The sequence below is a fragment of the Salminus brasiliensis genome, chromosome 1 (genome assembly GCF_030463535.1).
Source record: "Salminus brasiliensis chromosome 1, fSalBra1.hap2, whole genome shotgun sequence".
In the NCBI taxonomy this organism is placed as follows: Eukaryota; Metazoa; Chordata; class Actinopteri; order Characiformes; family Bryconidae; genus Salminus; species Salminus brasiliensis.
In genome coordinates this window covers 90,293,550-90,314,623 of record NC_132878.1, presented here as the reverse complement: position 1 = coordinate 90,314,623, position 21,074 = coordinate 90,293,550, and the positions used below count along the sequence as shown (strand labels likewise).

At 39.1% G+C, this 21,074-nt stretch overlaps 1 protein-coding gene across 1 annotated transcript; it reads left to right on the top strand.

The window, feature by feature from the left end:
- Positions 1–5,220: 5,220 nt before the first annotated feature.
- Positions 5,221–18,958, top strand: LOC140556839 (B-cell receptor CD22). Its single transcript, XM_072680967.1, has 11 exons — positions 5,221–5,269; positions 6,424–6,780; positions 7,012–7,269; positions 7,996–8,265; positions 9,843–10,112; positions 11,199–11,468; positions 16,033–16,114; positions 16,201–16,249; positions 16,682–16,771; positions 17,722–17,855; positions 18,479–18,958. The coding sequence occupies exons 1-11, from the start codon at positions 5,221–5,223 to the stop codon at positions 18,576–18,578; spliced, it is 1,929 nt and encodes a 642-aa protein (XP_072537068.1). The 3' UTR covers positions 18,579–18,958.
- Positions 18,959–21,074: the final 2,116 nt, after the last annotated feature.

Below are 21,074 nucleotides of genomic sequence, written 5' to 3'. Positions count from 1 at the left end.
CATGATAACAGGAAAATTATTATTTAGTTTGTTTGTTTTTTAATGGAAAATTGTCTAGGATCATCAAGAAAGCATCTTAAAACAATGACTTTCTAAAAACAATGAATTGGTGTTTTAAAATAATGACTTTCTCAAATAATGGGACAATAATTTACAATCTTACCACTTAATTTTTCAAAATAATAAGACAGTACTCAAATAATGAGACAGTATCTCAGAATAATGATTTACTATCTCATAAGAATGGTATAGTATCTCAAAATAATGACTTATCTTCTCAAAACATTGAAATAGTGTTTTAAAATAATGAGACGGTATCTCAAAATAATGAATTATTATCTCAAAATAATGAATTATTATCTCAAAATAATGACTTATAAAATATTGAATTAGTGTTTCAGAATAATGAGACATTATCTCAAAATAATGATTTACTATCTCATAAAAATGGTATAGTATCTCAAAATAATGACTTATCTTCTCAAAACATTTAAATAGTGTTTTAAAATAATGAGACAGTATCTCAAAACAATGACATCTAAAATATTGAATTAGTGTTTCAGAATAATGATACATTATCTCAAAATAACGATTTGCTATCTCATAATAATGAGACAGTATCTCAAAATAATGAATTACTATCTCAAAAGAATTACATAGTATCTAAAAAAATCTTCTAAAATATTGAATTAGTGTTTTAGAATAATAATAGTTACCAGCTTAACACACTAACATAGCCTTTGATGTATGATCAGAACCGAGTTCATTTAAACTTCAAATACCAGTGTAATGTTTCAGCCATGGAAGGTCTCTGAACTAGCTGTGTGTTTTCTCTCAATGAGAAGCAGGGGGCAGTGTATCTTTCAGGTCAACAATTTACATATTTATTTACAATATATAGTAGATTTATACTAGATTTAAAAGGACTATAGACCAGTACCCTCTTTAACATTTTAATGCAACTTGAAGATCTTTAATAACCATGATTCAATTAAATATGAAATTAAATACTTCTGAAATAAGTGCACACAAACAACATTATCAGCATTAGAACGTAAAAGTTAATTCAGCTCCCTCATTCTCTCGTTCCATGGCTACAGCAGCTGCTCACAAAGCAAAGACAGATTGCACACAGCTCTTTCTGTATACTGCCATAAATACGTGGTGTGAACAGGTGCAAAAAAAGGAAGTAAAAACAGTGCTCTGGTTTTGACCACCTGTCACCTCACACAGCAGGTGAAAATGGCCACACCAGGCGTGGACATGTTGTGTGCTCATATTTTGGTATCGACATCTGGTCTAGTAGCATCATTAGAAGAGTCTCCCGGTCACTGAGTGAGGTGAACACAAAGAGTAGATCTCTGCAGATGGTAGAGTTTGAGCTTGCACTGTTAAAAGTATAAGATCCTTGAGGGACATTTGGAGGTTCCCTAGTTTGAATCTCTTAAGGTGCTTTGCTGGTGTTTAGCTGACTGTTGCAAGGCTGTAAAAGTGTTACAGACAAATCCCATTCAAACTAATAAATGTCTGGCAGCAGTTTGTCAAAATGCACTTATGTGATCTTAAAATGAAGATTTTGATTACTTAGTATCATGTAATTGGGCGAATAGAGTACTATGGTCGCCTTATTGTATTGTGTTTAGTAGTGTCTAAACTTAGAGGTATCTTTGAATTATTGGTCTATTCTAACTAGCTGAGGTTTTTCTTGGGTAAATAGCAAAGCACTTTGTAAGTCGCTCTGGATAAGAGAGTCTGCTAAATGCCTTAAATGTAAATGTAAATGTAATAAGGTCAAAATAGTAGTTGTTTTCTACAATATAGAAAAAAATATTTAAGCATTAAGTAATTTTTGTTATTCCACATTAATTCATCAAATTTATCTTTGCGGTTTATTTTATTTTATTTTTTGGCAAATGGATAGTGTGCAATGCAACCTCTGAGTTGCAACCCCCTCCTACCAAACTATGTAGTCATTCCCCCTAGGCTACCTTCTCTTGGGTATTGAGTTATATGCTAAATAAAGGTTGACTGCCTGGCCTCAGTGTTAAAGGCTGTAAGAGCAAGTTATCATTTGCTGTACTGCTGAGTTCGACTGTATGGGTTTTACTAGTGTGTAAAACACACATATTCAACATTTCATGAAAGAAAAAGGGGGATGTTGCAATAAGTGGAACGAGGGAAAAAATATATGTTCAGAAGTCAATATGTTCAGAAGTCAATATCATTTGGCTTTTTTATACAAGAATTTACAAAAATATGCCAAAGTGAAAACAAAAGTAAAGTGAATTAAAGAAATATATATAATGTAAAACAATTGATTGCATAAATATTCACCCCCTCCAGTTTGTGAGGAAGGCCTGCTCTAGTCTGATTTTCACACATGCCATATTCCTTTATTTTCTAATGCTAGCTTTAACTGAACTCCAGAGGATGTTTAGTGATCTGGATATCCATCATCTGACCCGTACTTTTGTGTTGTGTTGAATGTCCTTTTGTCTTTATGGTGTAATGTGTATTCAGAAATACTGATTAACCAGTGACTAAAGCTTCCAGCAAGGTCCCTTTATACTACAATCAGTTGAGACACATTCACTGCACTCAGGGATCCCTGGACCTCTGTTGAATTAGCTCAGTCACTTTAAAGGGGTTGAATCTTAATGCAATCATTCTGACATCACTTTGTAGCTGTCTGTTTTCACTTTGACATGAAAGAGTTTTTTGTAAATTCTTGTAATAATTCTGTCTAATGAAAAACATATATCTCCAAAATGGAGAAGGCAAAAATGCTCTTAACTTTGAATGGAAGTTAATGTAGAATAGGAGTTTATTCCAAGTAATTTGGAGCATTTCTATCTGTTTATTCATCCAGAACTAGTGACATAGTGTTTAGAGCAGCTACAGGGTTCAAACATTGAAGAAAACAAAAAATGAAGATACATGTTTTTCATTGGACAGCAACGATATATATTATAATGACCATGATTACATTTATAAAAGCAATAAAAGTGAAAGTCCCATAAAGTCCTTAAGTCCCATAAAAATATACATTTTAAACTTTATAAAAGTTTATAAAATACAAAAAAAAAACATTTACAGACTGTATTGACAATTGTTACAATAATAAATAATTTTGGTAACACTCAATATTTAATTTAATATTTCATTAATATTTCATTCAAACTTTTTCAGGCTAGAGTAAAAGAGTGCTGGATTTCTCCAGAAATAAAAATGATCAAGACTCTGTTAATGTGATGATAAAATGTGAGTCTTTTTTGTGATTCAGGCTGATATGTGCAATACCCCCCCCCCCCATGTGCAATTAAGAGTCATTTGCAATAATCTGTAAATAATATTGTTATTGCTTTTTATTAAAATTCTTATTTATATTGTGTATATAGTGTATTATTTATCTACATTTTTGTAACTGAGTGTCTTGCTATCCCTTTCTGCTGTGACACTGAAAATTTCCCTACTGTGGGACTAATAAAGGATTATCTTATCTTATCTTATCTTATCTTATCTTATCTTATCTTATGGTAACAAATGAGTGGTGATTTTCTCCAAGAATTAAAAATATAAATGAAGTAGTGGTGAAAAGTCTTTTTCTAGAGTACTGTGTCACTGAATCTTTGTGAGGTATGAAATTTGCACCCCTACTGAGGCGCTACACTAACTTCACCACTGGTCAGTAAATTTCTTTCCAATTAAGTAGTAAGTAGGTGGTGCGTTTCATTAACTATATAAGATCAACTTGGTTACACCTGCAGTATCTTCTTGTATTTTTCAACATCCATTCTTTAATGTTAACAAGAAGTCTCCCCTTGATGCTGCCACCACCACACTTCACTGTTGGCATGGTGTTTGTTGAAGAATTGGAAGTGAATTGGAAGTTATTATTATTATTATTATTATTATTATTTTGCTACCCATGGCTTTTTGAATTTTGCTTCATTTTGTCACATCTGCCCACAGAACCTTGTCCAACATGTTACCTGGATGTCTTCTTTCTAGTCATCCTCCTATCATATGCTGTATGTGTAATGGAGGCATGAACAGTGAATGCAGGGGTGTGGTCTCAATAGCTCTTCAGTGTGTAATGTGCCTGGGATTGAGGAGCAGCTTTGCTATTCAACTGTTTCGGTATCATATCTAATTATTTTAGCCAACATTATGCTTCAGTATATTTTTTAGCAACTCTATGTAAGTTTCTCACCTTTAGCTTTGAATATTCCCATTTTATTACTATTAATTAGTGTTAATTCCCATAATTACCATTCAGTTCCTGTAAATTCCCATGGTAAATTTCCCAAACATGGAATTTTGCACTCCTAGTTGGCCTATTGTTTGTGGTCTGTCTCAAAAGTCCTACGTCTTTGAGGGACGGCCTTGTTCAGACAGAGCCTGGGTGGTCTGGTGCAGCTTCCATTTCTTCACAATCTAACAGTGCTCACAGGAATATCCAAACACTTGGATGCTATTCGGCAGTCTTTTAATATATTGTACATGTCTATAGGTTGTAATCTGGAAATGCTCTATGGTCTTCACTTTTACAGCTTTTCTTTAGATTAACATTTTGACCACTGGAATATAAACTAGGGGGGTCTTGTGTCCAGGAAAGGTCATTTTAATGCTTCACAGGTAATGTATATATAATAAATATCTGAATATCCTGAATGATAAAGCAGTGTTTGAAGCATCTACTGGGACATTTACATTAACCTGATTGTGCTGGGTCAGTTGTAGTCACTCGGCGGTTGTAAAACACAGTGGCTGTAGGTGTCAGCGGCTTGGCACTGCTGCTCTATGCACCTTAGAGAGGTAAGATAGGGTTTCACTGAAGGCAAAGCAAGGTCTGGAGCGACTTCACAATGTGAAGGAACAGCGCAAGAGAGACGGAGGGATGGCCAGCCTTTCGCCTTTCCCTAATTCGCACTTCCCCTTTCCTTCTATCCTCCTGGGTCTCCAACATCCAGCACATCTAGTCATCATTGTCTAATAGTCATAGCACCATCTACCAAAGGAGCCTGGTCTGCTGTGTGTCACTGTAGATGGATCTGCATGCATTCTGGACAGACTGAGGACAAATCCTGGTACTGTTCATGGAACATACAGTCTTAATGGATGGATTTACCTGCAACGGTCAAAAGTTCTGACCTTTCAGGACTGTGTGGTCATTTCTTCTCCTTTACCTTGTACATGACATAGGGGTGAAGCCCGAAGATGTGGGCATCTGCAACTGTGTTGACTGTAATCTACATCGCTCTACCAGGTGGGTCGTTGTTTTGTGTTTATGTGTAACACTGGGCATCATGCAGGTTTCAGTGTAGCGTGCACTGAGCCGGTTACCTTGTGCTGCTCTTAAGTGTACAGTTACCTGGTTGCCCTTGCAATTGTAAGGCATGTTATTTATATAGCATTGATCAGATTATTTTGTTCTTTGCTTTGTCCTTTGGCTTCACAATGGCAATTACCCATTTAAATGCACTGAGTTTCAGATTATTATAATGGATTACTATAATGTTATTTGAAATAAGGCATGTTTTTCAATGTATATGTCTCTAAAATCTTCTTTTTCATTGTCTGTATTCCTCCACTGGCCACAATACACTATTTTTGCACCAACACATAAAATCATTGTGATTTAAGGGGGCAACATAGCTCATGGTAGTAGCTAGTTTTAGCATTTTCAGGCTCATGGGAAAGTTAAGAAGTGCGTGGTTTCTCCAGAAATTAAACAATGCTGAAAAAGAATTAAATTGTAGTAAAATGTGAGATTTCACAAAGCGTTGTAAAAGTTCCTTTTTCGGATTGTGTCATTAAATCATTGTGGGGTTTGAAATATGCACCCCTATCTAGTCACTAGTTATTATTAGCTGCACTGCTGGCCAAAATCTTCTTTGTGATTCAGGCTGATGTGATGGGAAATGAGTGGTGATTTTATGAAATTAAATTGTGGTGAAATATGAGATTTCATAAAGTTTTGAATCTTTTACTAAAGTATTATATCATTGAATTGAGGTTTGATATATGCATCATTACTGAGGCGATAGCTTTTTTGTGATTCAGGCTAATTTGGTCATGGTAAGTTTATGCAGAAATGAAAAATAATGAAAAGATAATTGTAATTGATGTTATAATGTCACTAAAATTAATTTATAATGGACTTGAGGTAAGAGATGCACGCCCATACTGAGGGGCTAAACTAACTAGCCACTAGATTGTTGTGATTCATATGATTCATTCATATTCACATTAATATAATTCAGGCCCATTTGGCCGTAAGAGGGTTATCAGCTTCTCCAGGAGTAAAAAAAATAAGCAAATCTAGCAACAGAATTTAACATAAGTGTGCACCCCTACTAAGACGCTAAACCAACATTAGCTTCACCACTAGCTGCTAGTTTTTCCTGTTTCTTTTTCCAGGGTCATGTAGCAGCAAGTGGGTGGTAAGTTTCTCCAGGACAGACATATGCGTCTGGGCCGGGACCACAGTAACGCTGCCCTGCCGCTATGACTACCCGTCGCCCTATACTGCCAAGCAGGTGATGTGGTTCCACATCACAGCAGAGGGCAGACGGGACCTAGCCTACCACACAGACACTAACCTGGTGAGCCCATCCTACAGAGACAGGATCAGGTACATGGGGGGCTACAAGAGATGCAGTCTGCAGATCACCAACGTCAAGCTGAGCGATGATGGCCAGTACCATTTCAGGTTCGAGACGGACCATCAGCAGGGCAGGTGGACCTCACCGGACTCTATTTCTCTATCAGTAACGGGTACAGTACATTTTACACGAATCATTAGAACCTTTTGCCCTGATAAACCTTAATGTCCAGAAATTCTTGAATTAATTAAACACCATTTATCTTTTTAATGATCACAGTGATGGAAAACCATGACTTTGACAGTGGCTTACACATCTGATTTCTGAGCTATGGTCTTATAGATGTGATAGCTCCTATGTACCAGTTGTGAGTAGTGCTTTGTGTGACTTGTATTGGTTACAGAACTCCAGGTACAAGTGCATCCAGCACGAATTGGGAACATGTTTGCGTCAGGAGAGACCGTGTTTCTTAGCTGTGTAGCTCGAGGCTGTGCAGCTGCTGGCAGGAACTTTGCCCTCTATCGGAATGGGGTCAACTTAGGATACGCAGACAAGGTGTCGACCATCTACAACTTCAACAGCCAGCATGCTGGTACCTACTATTGCAGGCCAATACCCCCTCAGAATGTCCAGTCCCCAGGCATCACCCTGACTGTGGGATGTGAGTAGGACAACACTAGTCACACTTTCCTCATACCACAGATGTGGTCCATCAGCTACATTGTGGTGTGGGGAAAGCTTTACACTGGAGCTACAAGGCTAATTTACATAACAAGGAATGGAAATAGACTTGCTATTGTGGTTTCTGACACTGTATGACACACTGTAATCTTTAAAAATGGACAAACGCATGTCTAATAGCTAAAACACTGGTAGCAAACTTGAAGTTTGTCTGTACTGTTGATACTAATTGTTGGTACATCAGCTTCAATTACTTGCTAGCTACATATGCCTCATAACTTCGCATACAGATTCTGATGTATGGCAATATACAGATTCAAAATTATTTTACATATACAATATATATGTCATAATAATAATAATAACAATAATAATAATAATAATAATATTTGAACTACATGTGGCATACACTATATGTCCAAATGTTTGTGGACACTCCTTTTAATTGATGCATTGAGTTTCTTTAAGTTCGCTAATACAATGTAAATGCACACATACACACAGCTTGTCTAGTACTGCCAATAAAATGGCACTCTCTGAAGCAGATAAACACAAGCCTGTTGGCACCATGCTGCCTTATGCCATACTTATACCATAACCATAACTGCATCACGCTGACTGGTTCGTCCTGTACTAATATGAGCAGTACAATCTCTTCAGATTCAGTACTGTCTGATAAGTATCCGGCCTAACCGATCTCTTTCAGATGCTCCACGTCACACCACAGTACAAGTCAGTCCCAGAGGGGCCATGTCAGAGGGTGACTCGGTGACCCTGACCTGCAGCAGTGAGGGAGCCCCAGCCGTGGAGAGCTTTGCCTGGTTTAAGGAGGGTGAAAGTGGCAGCGTGCCGGACAGCTTCAAACCCGAGCTCAGGCTCTGGACTCTGGACTACAGAGACCATGGGGAGTACTTTTGCGTGGCCCGCAACTCCCTCGGCACGGACCGGTCCCATCCAGTTCTGGTCAACGTTACTTGTAATTTACTTTCTGTAATTTCTAAGCATTTCTTTAACATGACTTATTACAGCTTATTACAGCTGCAGACTTATACAGTAAATGTCAATTTAACTGAGGTACATACAGCACTGTATCAGAGGTTCTACTGAATTACATAAAAGAAATCATGCAGATGCTAATGACGAAATTTAGCAGCCAGCTGATGTTGGGCATGCTCGTGGTCTTTAGAGAAGTATTTGCTGTAAATGTAAATCTGGTGACAGAACGCTCAGTAATGTCTTTCCAAAGGTATTTTTGGGTTCACATGACCTAGACATCTTAACTCTTCACACCCAGATGAGCGATATTCTTTCATCTGGCTAGTTTGAGCTTGCTGAGTTGGTGTCTGTCATTACATCTGCTTATCGGTTCTTGTGTAATATTGTTATTTTTGGCAGAACATCATGTCACACTGGCACAGATCTCTATGTTAGTACCACAAGGCTAAAGTTCAATCTGACAAATTTAGAAAGAATCAGGGAAGTGTGTGTTTCCGAAGCTGTATCTGCAGTATTTTAACAAAGAGTGCTTCTAGATCTGTTTTTGGAATCCGGAGCTCATCCGGAGCTCATCCATAGCTTATTCTAAGGTATTTTAGTTTAGTTTTTTTTTTAGATGTAATGTATCCATTTTAGCACTGAGCTTCAGTCATCAACCCCATGAAACACCTATGGCCCGCCAGGCCGAAAGTGTTACTTCAAACTTCTATTACCCACAGAATAGCCCCCCAGTTTGTACAGATGTCCCTGTAGTTACTAAGTAATCCACCTTAATGTGTAATAAGCCTTGGAGTGTTAATGGGTTAACATGCATTATCTCAGTAGCATATGATTTTTTGACTGGCTTTATCCGAGGTCATGTGTAAAAATTTCCTGGCTGGGTAAGCACACAGTCCTAAACCATAAGAGTCATTGGGCGAGACTCTTAACCTGTGGAACATGATTCTAATGTAAGGCACTCTGGATAAGAGTCTCTGCCAAATGATGTACACCGATCAGCCATAGCATTAGTACCACTGACAGGTGAAGTAAATAGCATGGATTATTTTTCATTTGTCAAAGGGTGGAGTGTATTAGGCAGCAGGTGAACTGTTTTGAAGATGATACAGGTGTTAAAAAGAGGGAAATGGACAAGGATAAGGATCTGAGACACTTTGAGACACAGATTTTGACGGCTAGTCAAAGGGGTCAGAACATCTCCAAAACATCAGGCAGGTCTTGTGGGTTTTTTCTGTTATGCAGTGGTCAGTACCTACCAAAAGTGGTCCAATAAAGGATAACCAGTAAAACCGTGACAGGGTCATGGGCACCTAGGGCCATGGCTGACCGAATAGGCTGGTCGTTTTGCCTATTAGTCAAATGGCCCCTTCCTCTCAATGTAAGTGGTTCTTGGTCACACCAAGCAACAGAAGCTGTCAGACATTCTACTGAAAGTCCAAAGTCCAGGACATTTGTGCAGAGATCGCAAAGCACAAGAGCTGTATTGCCAGTAGCTACAGGTACAATCCATGTTGCAGACTGAAGCTATATATCTCACATTTGTGTTTCTCCACTTAGACTCTCCCAAGAACACAAAGGTCCTGATTAGCCCCAAAGGTGACATCATGGAGGGCTATTCGGTCAATCTGACCTGCGTCAGCAACGCCAACCCGCCAGTAGAGAAATATGCCTGGTACAAGGTTGGTGGGGGTCAGCCCTGGGCCAGAGGCTCGTCCCAGAACCTCACCCTCTCCAGTGTGCGCTCACACCACAGTGGACAGTACTACTGCACGGCATGGAATGCATTTGGTATAGGGACGTCCCCCTCTGCCACGCTCTCTGTTCTGTGTAAGTCCTCCCTCATGCTGAGCGGTCCTTGGGCTTAATGATAGGGAAAGGTACACTAAATGGACAAATGTTTTGGGACACTTGTTTATTCATTGTTTTTTAAGAGGACCCACCAAATGTTCCTCAAGGAAGTCATACTTTTAACAGTGTAGATTACAGTTTGAGAATTACTTCTATGTAATTATGTTAGCTTGCATGTTGCATGTAGCATTACTATATGCACACTACATGTCCAAATATTTGTGGACACCCCTTCTAATGAATGCATTCTGCTATTTTACATTGCACTCATTGCTAACACAGATGTAGGAATCCACAAACTCTAGTCTATTCCCATTAGAGAAGTATTGCCAATAAAATAGAACTCTCTGGAGCAGATAAACATGAACCTATTGGCACCATGCTGCCTAATGCCAGGCGTGGGCTAGAGGGGTATAAAGCCCCCCAGCATTGAGCTGTGGAGCAGTGGATGAACTGTGTTCTCTGGAATTAAGGATGGTGCTCCATCCTACACATTTGGGATGAGTTGGGGAGTTGGAGATGAGTTGTGGTGGTGATCATCCACCATCCTGACCTCACTAATGCTCCACTAATGCTTCTACCTAATGCACAGTAGAGATAGGATGAATTGATTTCAGAAGAAACAGTGACTGAGCAGGTGTCCCAATACTTTTGTCTATATAATGTGTGTAGCTTATACTTTTGTTTAGTCCATGACCTCACAATTCAGATGAGTGATTGTTTACCACAGGATATAGCTTACACAAAACATGTATTGTGTAAGTAATATTTTTGGCTACTGCTTTTAACTTGACAATAACATATAAGAATTGGGCTTCTATACAGGATATGTTCGCATGCTATCACATGCTATGTAGTCTTTAATGTGGCGCTGGGCTGAAGTAGGAATGTCATTCTCATCAAATCTGCTCAGGTTTCTCACTGTGAAATGAAGCTTCACCTCCTGCCTGCCTTCATTAGCCCTTGAAAAGCTAATCAATCATTCTCTCTCTCTTACCCCCCCCCCCCCCCCTTTCTGTCTATTCCTCTCTTTCTCTGCTGTTCCTCTCTCTCCCTGCCTTTCAGACGCCCCTAAGAACACCTCGGTTTTGGCTCGGCCCTCTAGTGTGATCGAGGCGGGCGCTTCGCTGACCCTGACCTGCAGCAGCCAGGCTAACCCGGCCGTGGAGAACTACACCTGGCACCGGATCAATGCGGCTGACGCCTGGGAAACCCGATCAGGCCCCAGCTACACCATCGCTGAGGTCAGCTCTGGGGCCAGCGGCCAGTACTACTGCCAGGCCCACAACCGCATCGGCGTGCACAGCTCTCCTGTCCTGACTGTCCGGGTTAGAGGTCGGTGGGCTTCAAAGTGGGCTTCTAAAACAGATTCACATGTGTTTTATCCTAGGTGCCTATTTACCCCTTGATTTGTAAGAACGCTGAAAGAAGGAGGTGGAAATTGTCTTGAGGTTAGAAATTAAGCCTTTAGCTCTTTCTTAACTGTAAACAAAGGAATACAGGTGGTGTGTAAATCTCACAATGATTCCATTAACGTTTGATTCAACCATGATTCAATTCAATTACAATTCATGAAACAACATTATGTAGTGTTTTTTATCTTAAAATAGCAGATTCAGAAACATGTTGGTGCTCAACTGAGAGAACAGCATCTCTGTGAAGTCAGCACCTCATCTCCAACTCCCTAACTTATCCCAAATGTGTAGGATGGAGCACCACCCATCATCTTTCAATTAGTGAGGTCAGGATGGTGGATGATCACCACCGCACCTCATCCCCAACTACCCAACTCATCCCAAATGTGTAGGATGGAGCACCATCCTTCATTCCAGAGAACACAGTTCATCCACTGCTCCACAGCTCAATGCTGGGGGGCTTTATACCCCTCCAGCCCACTCCTGGCATTAGGCAGCATGGTGCCAATAGGTTCATGTTTATCTGATCCAGAGAGTCCTATTCTATTGGCAATACTTCTCTAATGGGACTAGACTAGACTAGATTCTCTGTCATTGCCACTCCAGGAGGGACCTGCTGCTACTGAAGTAACTTTGGTGGAGCTGCACAAAACCTCTCACCAGAACTGTGTTACATCGTGCAACCCAAGTTTATGGAAATTTACATTTACATTTACATTTACGGCATTTAGCAGACGCTCTTATCCAGAGCGACTTACAAAGTGCTGTGCTATTTACCCAAGAAAAGCCTTAGCTAGTTAGAATAGACTAATAATTCAAAAGATACCTCTAAGCTTAGACATTGCTAAACACAATACAATAAGGCGACCATAGTACTCTAATCGTCCAAGTACTCTCGGAAGATGTGGGTCTTCAGTCTGCGTTTGAAGACAGCGAGCGACTCGGCTGTTCGGACACCCAGGGGCAGCTCGTTCCACCACTTTGGTGCCAGGACAGAAAAAAGCCTGGACGCTTGTATTTTGTAGATTTTGAGGGATGGCGGGTCGAGCCGAGCTGTACTTGAAGCTCGAAGGGCTCTTGGTGCGGATCGGAAATATTACTTTAACATGGAATTTGGTATTTTTAAGTAGTTTGATTCAATTACAGTATAATATAGAAGAAAGTGATTGAGTGCATCATGAAATATCACTACGGATTGACTCCAGTTCAGTTTGATTTGATTACAGTTCTTAAGAAACAAGTTTAAGCTCCACAAAATCTCCAATTTTATAACAGTTCTCTGTAAAGCTGTAAAATGAAACCTTAGATTTTACTACAGATCAGTTTCTGTGATTGAAACGATTCAGTAAATTGTGAAATGTCCAAATTAGTACTGATTTTTTTTTCAATTCAATAACAGTTTAACGTATTATAAATCTCACAAATTTCAGCAGAATTTGGTTGAATGCAGTTACAGCTCTTATGTTGAAATCTCACATTTCAACATAATTCATTTTAATTGAAGTAAAGTACTTATTCAGTGGCTTAGTGTAGGATGAAATGTAAAATTTGAGTATAATTTAGAAAGTAATTCAGTGCATCATGAAATCTCTACTTACAGTTCTAAAGAAACGAGTTTAACTACCACAAAATCTCCAATTTTATGATAGTTCTCTATTACACTATTTAATATGAATTGATATTCATATTAACTGATATTAATCAGTTTTGGTGATTCAGTTTCAGTTCATGAAATGATTCAGTAAATTGTGAAATGTCCAAATTAGTACTGATTTTTTTTCAATTCAATAACAGTTTAACGTATTATAAATCTCAAATTTCAGCAGAATTTGGTTGAATGCAGTTGCAGCTCTTTAGGAAACATTTCAGTGCATTAGGAAATCTCAGATTTCACAATGATGCAATTTCATTACAGTTCTTAATTAATTTGTTTAGATCCAAAGTTTCAAACAAAAACAGTTTTATGAATCATGAAATCTCAAATTTCAGTAGAATTTGGTTGAATGCAGTTATAGCTCTTCATTTCAGTGCATCAGGAAATCTCAGATTTCACAATGAATCATTTTAATTACAATTCTTAATCAAGACCTCTCGCCAGATCTCTGTAATGACGCATAACTCAAGTCACATTTGTGTAAAATACTGCAATTGTACTGTAACAGCCCACAATGCTGCTGTAAGGAAATAATTAAATGCATCTTGAAATCTCACATTTCAACATAATCATTTAAGCTCAGGTTCTAAGGAAATGCTTCAGGCTAAAGGATATTTCATTAGGTTATATATTTTGGTATAGGTCAGAATAACATTTATAGATACACTGAAATGAAAGGAACTATTCACTCAATAGTGGAATATAGACAAAATGGTGGCTAACAACTAAGATCAGGCTTTATTGCAGCAATGCTCCTAAAGAGATCCACCATCCTGTAGACTTCACCTCCAACTCACATCTAACAGTCTGTTCAGTTAATCAACCACTTCTTAGGCAGTAATTAGAGGGACCAGGTGGATTCAAATAGGGTTGGAGATAAGGTCTGCAGCAAGGTCGATCTCCAGGAGCAGGGTTGGAGACCAGTGCTTTGTATTCTACTGTAATTACAAAATAGCTGCAGTTGAATCACCACCTCCAGATGGATGCACTAGGATAAACAGCTGCACTCTTCTAATATGACCTTTCACAGATGCTCAAGCTTACAGAAACTGATTTCACGTTTTTTGCAATATTCTGGTGTATTTATACAGTCGTTCAGAGGGTTATAAAACAGTTCCTTCACTGATAAATAATAACCAGTGTGCAGAACTGATTCTCCTGCAGTCAGTCTGCTTCCGTTGTGTAAGACATTTCATGTGATTGCGTTTCCCAACCTACAGTCAGCTGTTCCGACTGCAAATAATTTTGTTAGCCTGATTCTCTTTGGCCTAAAGGAGGGAAAAAAGCTTTCACAGCCACATCACATGTTTCACATACCCACGTCCTCGGCCGTAACCATCATTCCGCTTTCTCTTCAATCCTCTTTTCTAATTTCACATTTTTCCACTTCCTCTTCTCTCAAACTTTCATTTTTGTTTAGTCTCTCAGTAACACTGTGAGCTGCTCATATCACCAGCTTCTTTAAGTAATGCCATACAAGATGTTGTACTTTTGGCCTCATTAAGAACCATGTTTGAGTTGAACTACCTATTAAATGTCTCTAGATTCTTCACCAATTTGTAAAGGTCCTCCTTATTATAAATATGGTTCTTTATGGAGCCAAAACTGGATCTTCTATAGCAGCAATGGGCAACAGGGGCCAGAGTCCAGCACAGTTTGCTGATTTTCCTGCTATAACAGACCTACTAAACCTAAAGCTTAACTTAACCAAGCAATTGTCTGAGCAGGAAAAGCACAAAACTGTGCAGGAATCCAGCCTTACAGGACTGGAGGTGCCCACCTCTGTTCTGTAGCAGTGTTTAAAAGGCCTATTCCAATCGTTCGAACTCCATGAGTTCAGTGAAAAACAGGAGGTAATTCAGCCTGCAATTTTCTTAGAGGATAATGGGGAAAAACATAGACATGGTCGATCTGAACGGGAATAGCGTTGACAGATGAGCCTCTGTGAAAGAAAGAATTACCCCGGGAACCCATATGAAATGTATCTGGTTTGAACAAAACTAAAGAAGCTTTTGTTGCATTTCTTGTTTATTTTTGACAATTTTTGACAAAAAACAGTCAGGGATTTGAATTATCCGGGACTGAGCAAGCCTATATGTCTGCATCATATGAATTAGTATTGTGATTATATAGATTGAAATGTTATACACTGCTATTGGACACACTGTACACTGCAAATGTCTGATAGACTGTTTTCCCATCATTTTTTCGGATCAGCAAATAAGAACAACGCTTATTTCATCACTTCATTTTAGCTCTCAGTCTGAAGGTATTTTGTGTTATTGATACTTTTTTATTAGTTTTTCACATGGATTGTCCGGATCCACATCAACCCTTCTCTTGTAACTAAGCATAACCAGAAAGCTGATTGGCTCTTTTTGTTGAAGGACGGGACTTTATGCGTAAACAGACACCATGATGAGCATTACAAGAACTCCCATTCATATATCAACCAATGGCTGGTCACTGGGTTGGCTTGGATATTTCAACTTACACACCAGCTATTGGACACACTGTAGACTGCAAATGTCCGTTTTCCCATCATTTTTCGGATCAGCAATAAAGAACAACTGTTATTTCATCACTTTAGTCATTTTAGCTCTCAGTCTTATTGATACTCATGTGCTCATGTGAATCCTAAACCGTTCCTAGTTAGCGTAAGAAACATGTGTGTTGATGCCACCAGCTAATCGGCTATTAAATTAGTTGACAACTTGGTCGTCAATTTTAGTCGACTAAGTCGATGCGCCCTTAATTTGATTATGCTCCTCTTCTAATTTTCTCTCAATATAACAACTAAACAAAAAGATATCGTGTGTTTGATTGGCAGGTCGTCTGAAGGTGATTGCGCTGGCCTCTGCAGTGGGTGTGTCAGTCGGGCTCATCACGCTGACTGTGGCCATCATGATCAGGTGACTGAGGTCTAATCCTTATATGGATGCATTTAAGCCATGTTTATGCTGGAGCTGAAAGCTAACAGGCTGTATTTGTCCTGCAGTAAGAATATGCACCGGGTGGACATGGAAGCACTAGACGAGGACAAGCAGGTCTTTCCACTAACTTTATTCATATGTATTATTATGAATGTAAAGGGATAATATCATTTAAATCCTATTTTATGTTTTTTTTAAAGTGTTAAACAGTTACAGTTCACCTTTAAGCCTTTAAGTACATCCCATATGTATAATATATGGAGGCTAAGCGCAAAAAATAGCCCATTTTGATGTCACAACCATGAAAACATTGACGTTTGAGCACCGGTATAGCCTACAGTACTTTAACCTGTCCCTTAATGTTAAACAGAACAGAGTCTATTTACATATTTAACTGTATGTTTTCATATTCTTGGAGCTAAAGAGAGGTTTAAAAAAATTACCAAACTATATTAGAAAATAAATGTCTTAGTGAGATTGGTACTAATGTTGAGTAAATATGATGTTCTGTTAACTGAACAATTGTGTGTTTGATTATTAACACAGCTGGGTTCCCCCATGGAAGTGGACACACTATTTTATGAATGCCCCCAACAAACATTTGAGCTCAGGAAGACAAAGATGGCAGACATCCCAGTGCGTAATGTGGAACGTTTCCATTCAGATAAGCAGTTTAACATTTGATAATTCATTTCAATGCATTTTCCTGATCCTTCCAAACAGGGAAGCATTTTAGCATCCAAAGATGATGACAAAGCAAGAGACCTCTGTGAAGTCAAGCTTCATTTTGTAGTCAGCATCATGTTAAATCCCAAACCCTGGGTCTATTTAATTAAATAACTGAGATTATTTTGGTTTTGGGTCAACAATATTCTAAACTTGATAAGATTTAATCCTATGTGTACGATTTCTCCCGAATGCCACTTAAGGCTACATTGGCCAAAATGTCCCATACAGAATTCTGATATATGGCAATATACAGTGATCAGCACAACTGATCTGACCATTCGATGCATGGACTCCATGAGACCTCTGAAGGTATCCTGTCGTATCTTGCACCATGACGTTAGCAGCAGAACCTTACGTGCCCATCACCCTGTTGCTGGTTCAGAGGTTGCCCTTCCTTGAAGCACTTTGCACTGCATACAAGAAAAAGACCCACAAGACCTGTCTGATGTTCTGAAGATATTCTGACCCGGTCATCTAGCCAATCACAATCTGCCACAAGTGGCTCTGATTCTTATGCTTGCACCCTTAAGAATGGACTGTTCACTTGCTGCCTAATATATCCCTCCCACTGACAGTGGAAGCCACTGTAGATGAAGATGTAGAAGCCAATGTTTTTCACTTCACCTGTCAGTGGTGCTGTTATGGCTGATTGCTGTATAGATTTCAGATATATTACAATATATGAAATTTCTTTAATTATATCCAACATGCGCATTAGTGACAACACAGCATTAGTGGTCTATTTGTCTATGAGCGCTAATGAGAACAATATCTTTAACTAGTAGTTAATTAATCGGTTCTTAAAAAAAATCAGATCAAGCCAGTTATAAGGTATTTGGGCTTTGTGTTTGTGACAGGAAGAACCAGAAGATGTGTATGAGAGCGTTCACCCTGCTATCGTTCCCCTTAAGGAAGCCACTGGGAAAACTGATGGAGATGGGAACGATGGGAGAGTCAAGTACGTCACCGTGCATTACTCTCGCATGCCCAGGTTAGAGTCTTATTTTTTATGGCTCCAGTATGAATTCTTTTACCGTACTGCAGCTAATGACAATAATATTAGCTGAAAAAAACAGCCAAGACTGGTCAGATTGGTTAAGCTGGTTGACCAGTTTGGTCCTTGGGCAGCATAGGGTATCGTTTTCATTTGAGTTTAATGGTTTAGCTGGTCTACAATCATGATCAACCTGACCAAGCTATACCGCCAGAATGACCAAGCAAGGCCACCAGTATGACCAGCATGACCAAGCAAGATGACCCCATGGTCATCTTGCTTGGTCATGCTGGTCATACTGGTGGCCTTGCTTGGTCGACCAGCATGTCCAGCACCATCAAGCTGGTTGACCAGCATAACCAAAATCAAATACAGTATACACCATGCTGGTCAAAATCTGATAACCACCTTACAATCAAAAAATAGGTTAGACCCTCCAAAACCAGTTCCCAGCAAAAGCGGGTCTTGAGCTGAATTTTTTAGCCGGGCATAAAATGCCATAGTAAAAGTACTTAGATAATAAAGATTTGCTTACATAATAGTAGCTAGAATTCCTCTAGCTGTCATTCATTATTAGCCTTCCTATGCAGTATTTATGTGTGGTTTTTGTTCTTCCACAGTCTCGACCAGGCGCAAATCACAAAGGTACCACTGGATGGCACAAAAGAGCCTAAAGAGGGGTCCAGTGTCGTTTACACTGTATTGGCCAAACAGCCATGACAGTGGTTGGAAGAATTTAGATTTTTTATGGTTCCTGATATGCCAGATGTTTGTGCTCTTCCTAGTAGGCATTGTCCAGTTAATTGTCGAATCCACCTCATTAAATAAATCAGATATATGAGACCTCCAAAGGAAACACTGTAAAGTCCAAGCACAACAAACTATGCCAATGTGGTTTTACAATTAAAATGTGATGTAAAATAAGGCATACTTACAGTGGAGGGGGTAGTGAAAAACACATTTACAAAAATTAAAAGACTTTTACCGGCCCGAAACATTTTCACAAATGGCCGAAACACTTTTACAAATGGCGAATCAGACTGAAAGGTTGGGTACAATACACAGGAAGTGCTGCTGACGGAAGCTTGATGTTGAAAGAAGTGAATGGAGATGGGGGGGGGGGGGGGGGGGGGCAAAATGTACAGCAAAATGTATCCTCTGCATTTAACCCATCTGTGGTAGTGAACACACACACACACACTAGTGAACTAGGGGCAGTGAGTACACACAACACCCAGAGCAATGGGCAGCCAACTCCAGCACCCAGGGAGCAGAGAGGGTAAAGGGCCTTGCTCAAGGGCCCAACAGCCCAACGCTTGCCAAGCCTGGGAATCGAACCCACAACCCTGTTATCAATAGCCCACCACTGTCCAGCAGCTCTTCCTGCGTATTGTACCCAGACCTTCCCTTTGGTCTGATTCACTGTTTGTAAAGTGTTTCGACCGTTAGTAAAAATGTTTTGGGCTGGTAAAAGTGTTTCACAGCTTGTAAATGTGTTTTTTTTTATTTCTGTAAACTTGTTTGGCCCTTCTCAGCCACCGCACTACTAGTTTCACTTAGCTGTTTTTGAATGATTATGAATGAATCCATGCTGCCAGTTAGCATGATAGCATGCAAAGTTAGCCATGCTAAGACTGGTTGAATTAGCACTAAACATTATGACAGAGTAGCACTTGATAAGGGAATTAAATTGATTGGTTTGTGAGCTATTTCATAACAATCACATGCACTGGCCATTAAAATGGTTCAAGTCTAGCTTGGGCCATACTTGTCCAATGTCCATCAGTTTTGAGGTAGTACACAATGTTGGAGATGCAGGAAAAGACAATAGTCATGAACCATTCCTGAATTTGTCCCTTCACAGTCCATTATCACATCTCACAATTACCTGCAGTATATTTACTATTCTGAATATGCAAATAATAGATGACCTTATAATGTCTTATGATGTACTAATACCTAACAATGTGTATTCATTTATGATGGATGGACTGATTCGTTCCATTGATCTACACTCTTTCAATAAAACCAAGCTGGCCAAAAACACCTGCTTGTCTGATATTGTATTGTTTAAAAGGGGCCACCGAATTTGAACTGTATTTATTATATTTATTTTAGTTGAATAATGAGAGTTCAATACATGGAAGTGACACCATAAACCCAAAACACTGCTGTGTCCTGTTTCAAAAGGAAAAACCCCACATAGAGCTTCCAAAACCCCACAACTGTTTGCCTGTTTACGCTCAGAGAAGAATGCTAACTAAAAGTCGTGGCTCAGTTTATCTACGTCTCCAAAATGTACACACACCCAGTCCACTAATTAAAGCCTTTCAAGGCTAAACAGGCAGCATCTCTGCAGATATACACGCGACGGCTGGAAGCATGTGCTAGCCCAGCCCTACCAGGCCCTACTACAATGTCTTCAGCTAGCTAAACATACTCTGTGCTGACTGGACACCCACAGTCTGGATGACTGCAAAAATAATTACAATTCTTGTTACAGGTCAAAAAACAATGCTAGGCTAGGCTATGCTATGTGGCTACTGTAAGCCATCACGGTGAGATAAACCATGATTTTATTTAACGTATTTCATTCTGTGGCAAAATTCTTAAAAAGTCGTAATATTTAAACATAAAAACATCTTAAAATATCTGGCTAGAAATGGCTACATCTCTACTTGAACTTTTACATTACATAGTATAGTAGTTCGTAGTGTCAGGTTGAACATTACTATTTAGGAAATCATGCCGTAGAATATCATTATATATTATATATATTATATATTATAAAAATACATTATATATAAAAAAATATATATATATATGTATAAATCTAAATACATTATATATGTCTCATTCCTTATAGTTGCCCAGTGTTTCTATCCCTCTAGTTCTCTCACTTGCTGTCCCAAGCTGGGAGGATGAAGGCTACCATGTGCTTCCTTCCATGTCACAAAAAGCAGCAACACATCTTTTTAAGCTGCCGCTAACGTTATTGTAGCACGTTATTGTAGCAGACCATGCACAGTAATTGGGAGAGAGAGAAGACAGAGGCCAATTGTGCCCTTTGGCTGTTAATTACTATTTATGGTTAATTAATATTCATTACAGAGTGCTGTCTCCTAACAGTAGGGCCAACACTTAGACAGTTGTGCCACTCAGGACTCCGCTCCCACTATAAGTCTCACTGAGCACTTAAGAAGCACTCATATTGTG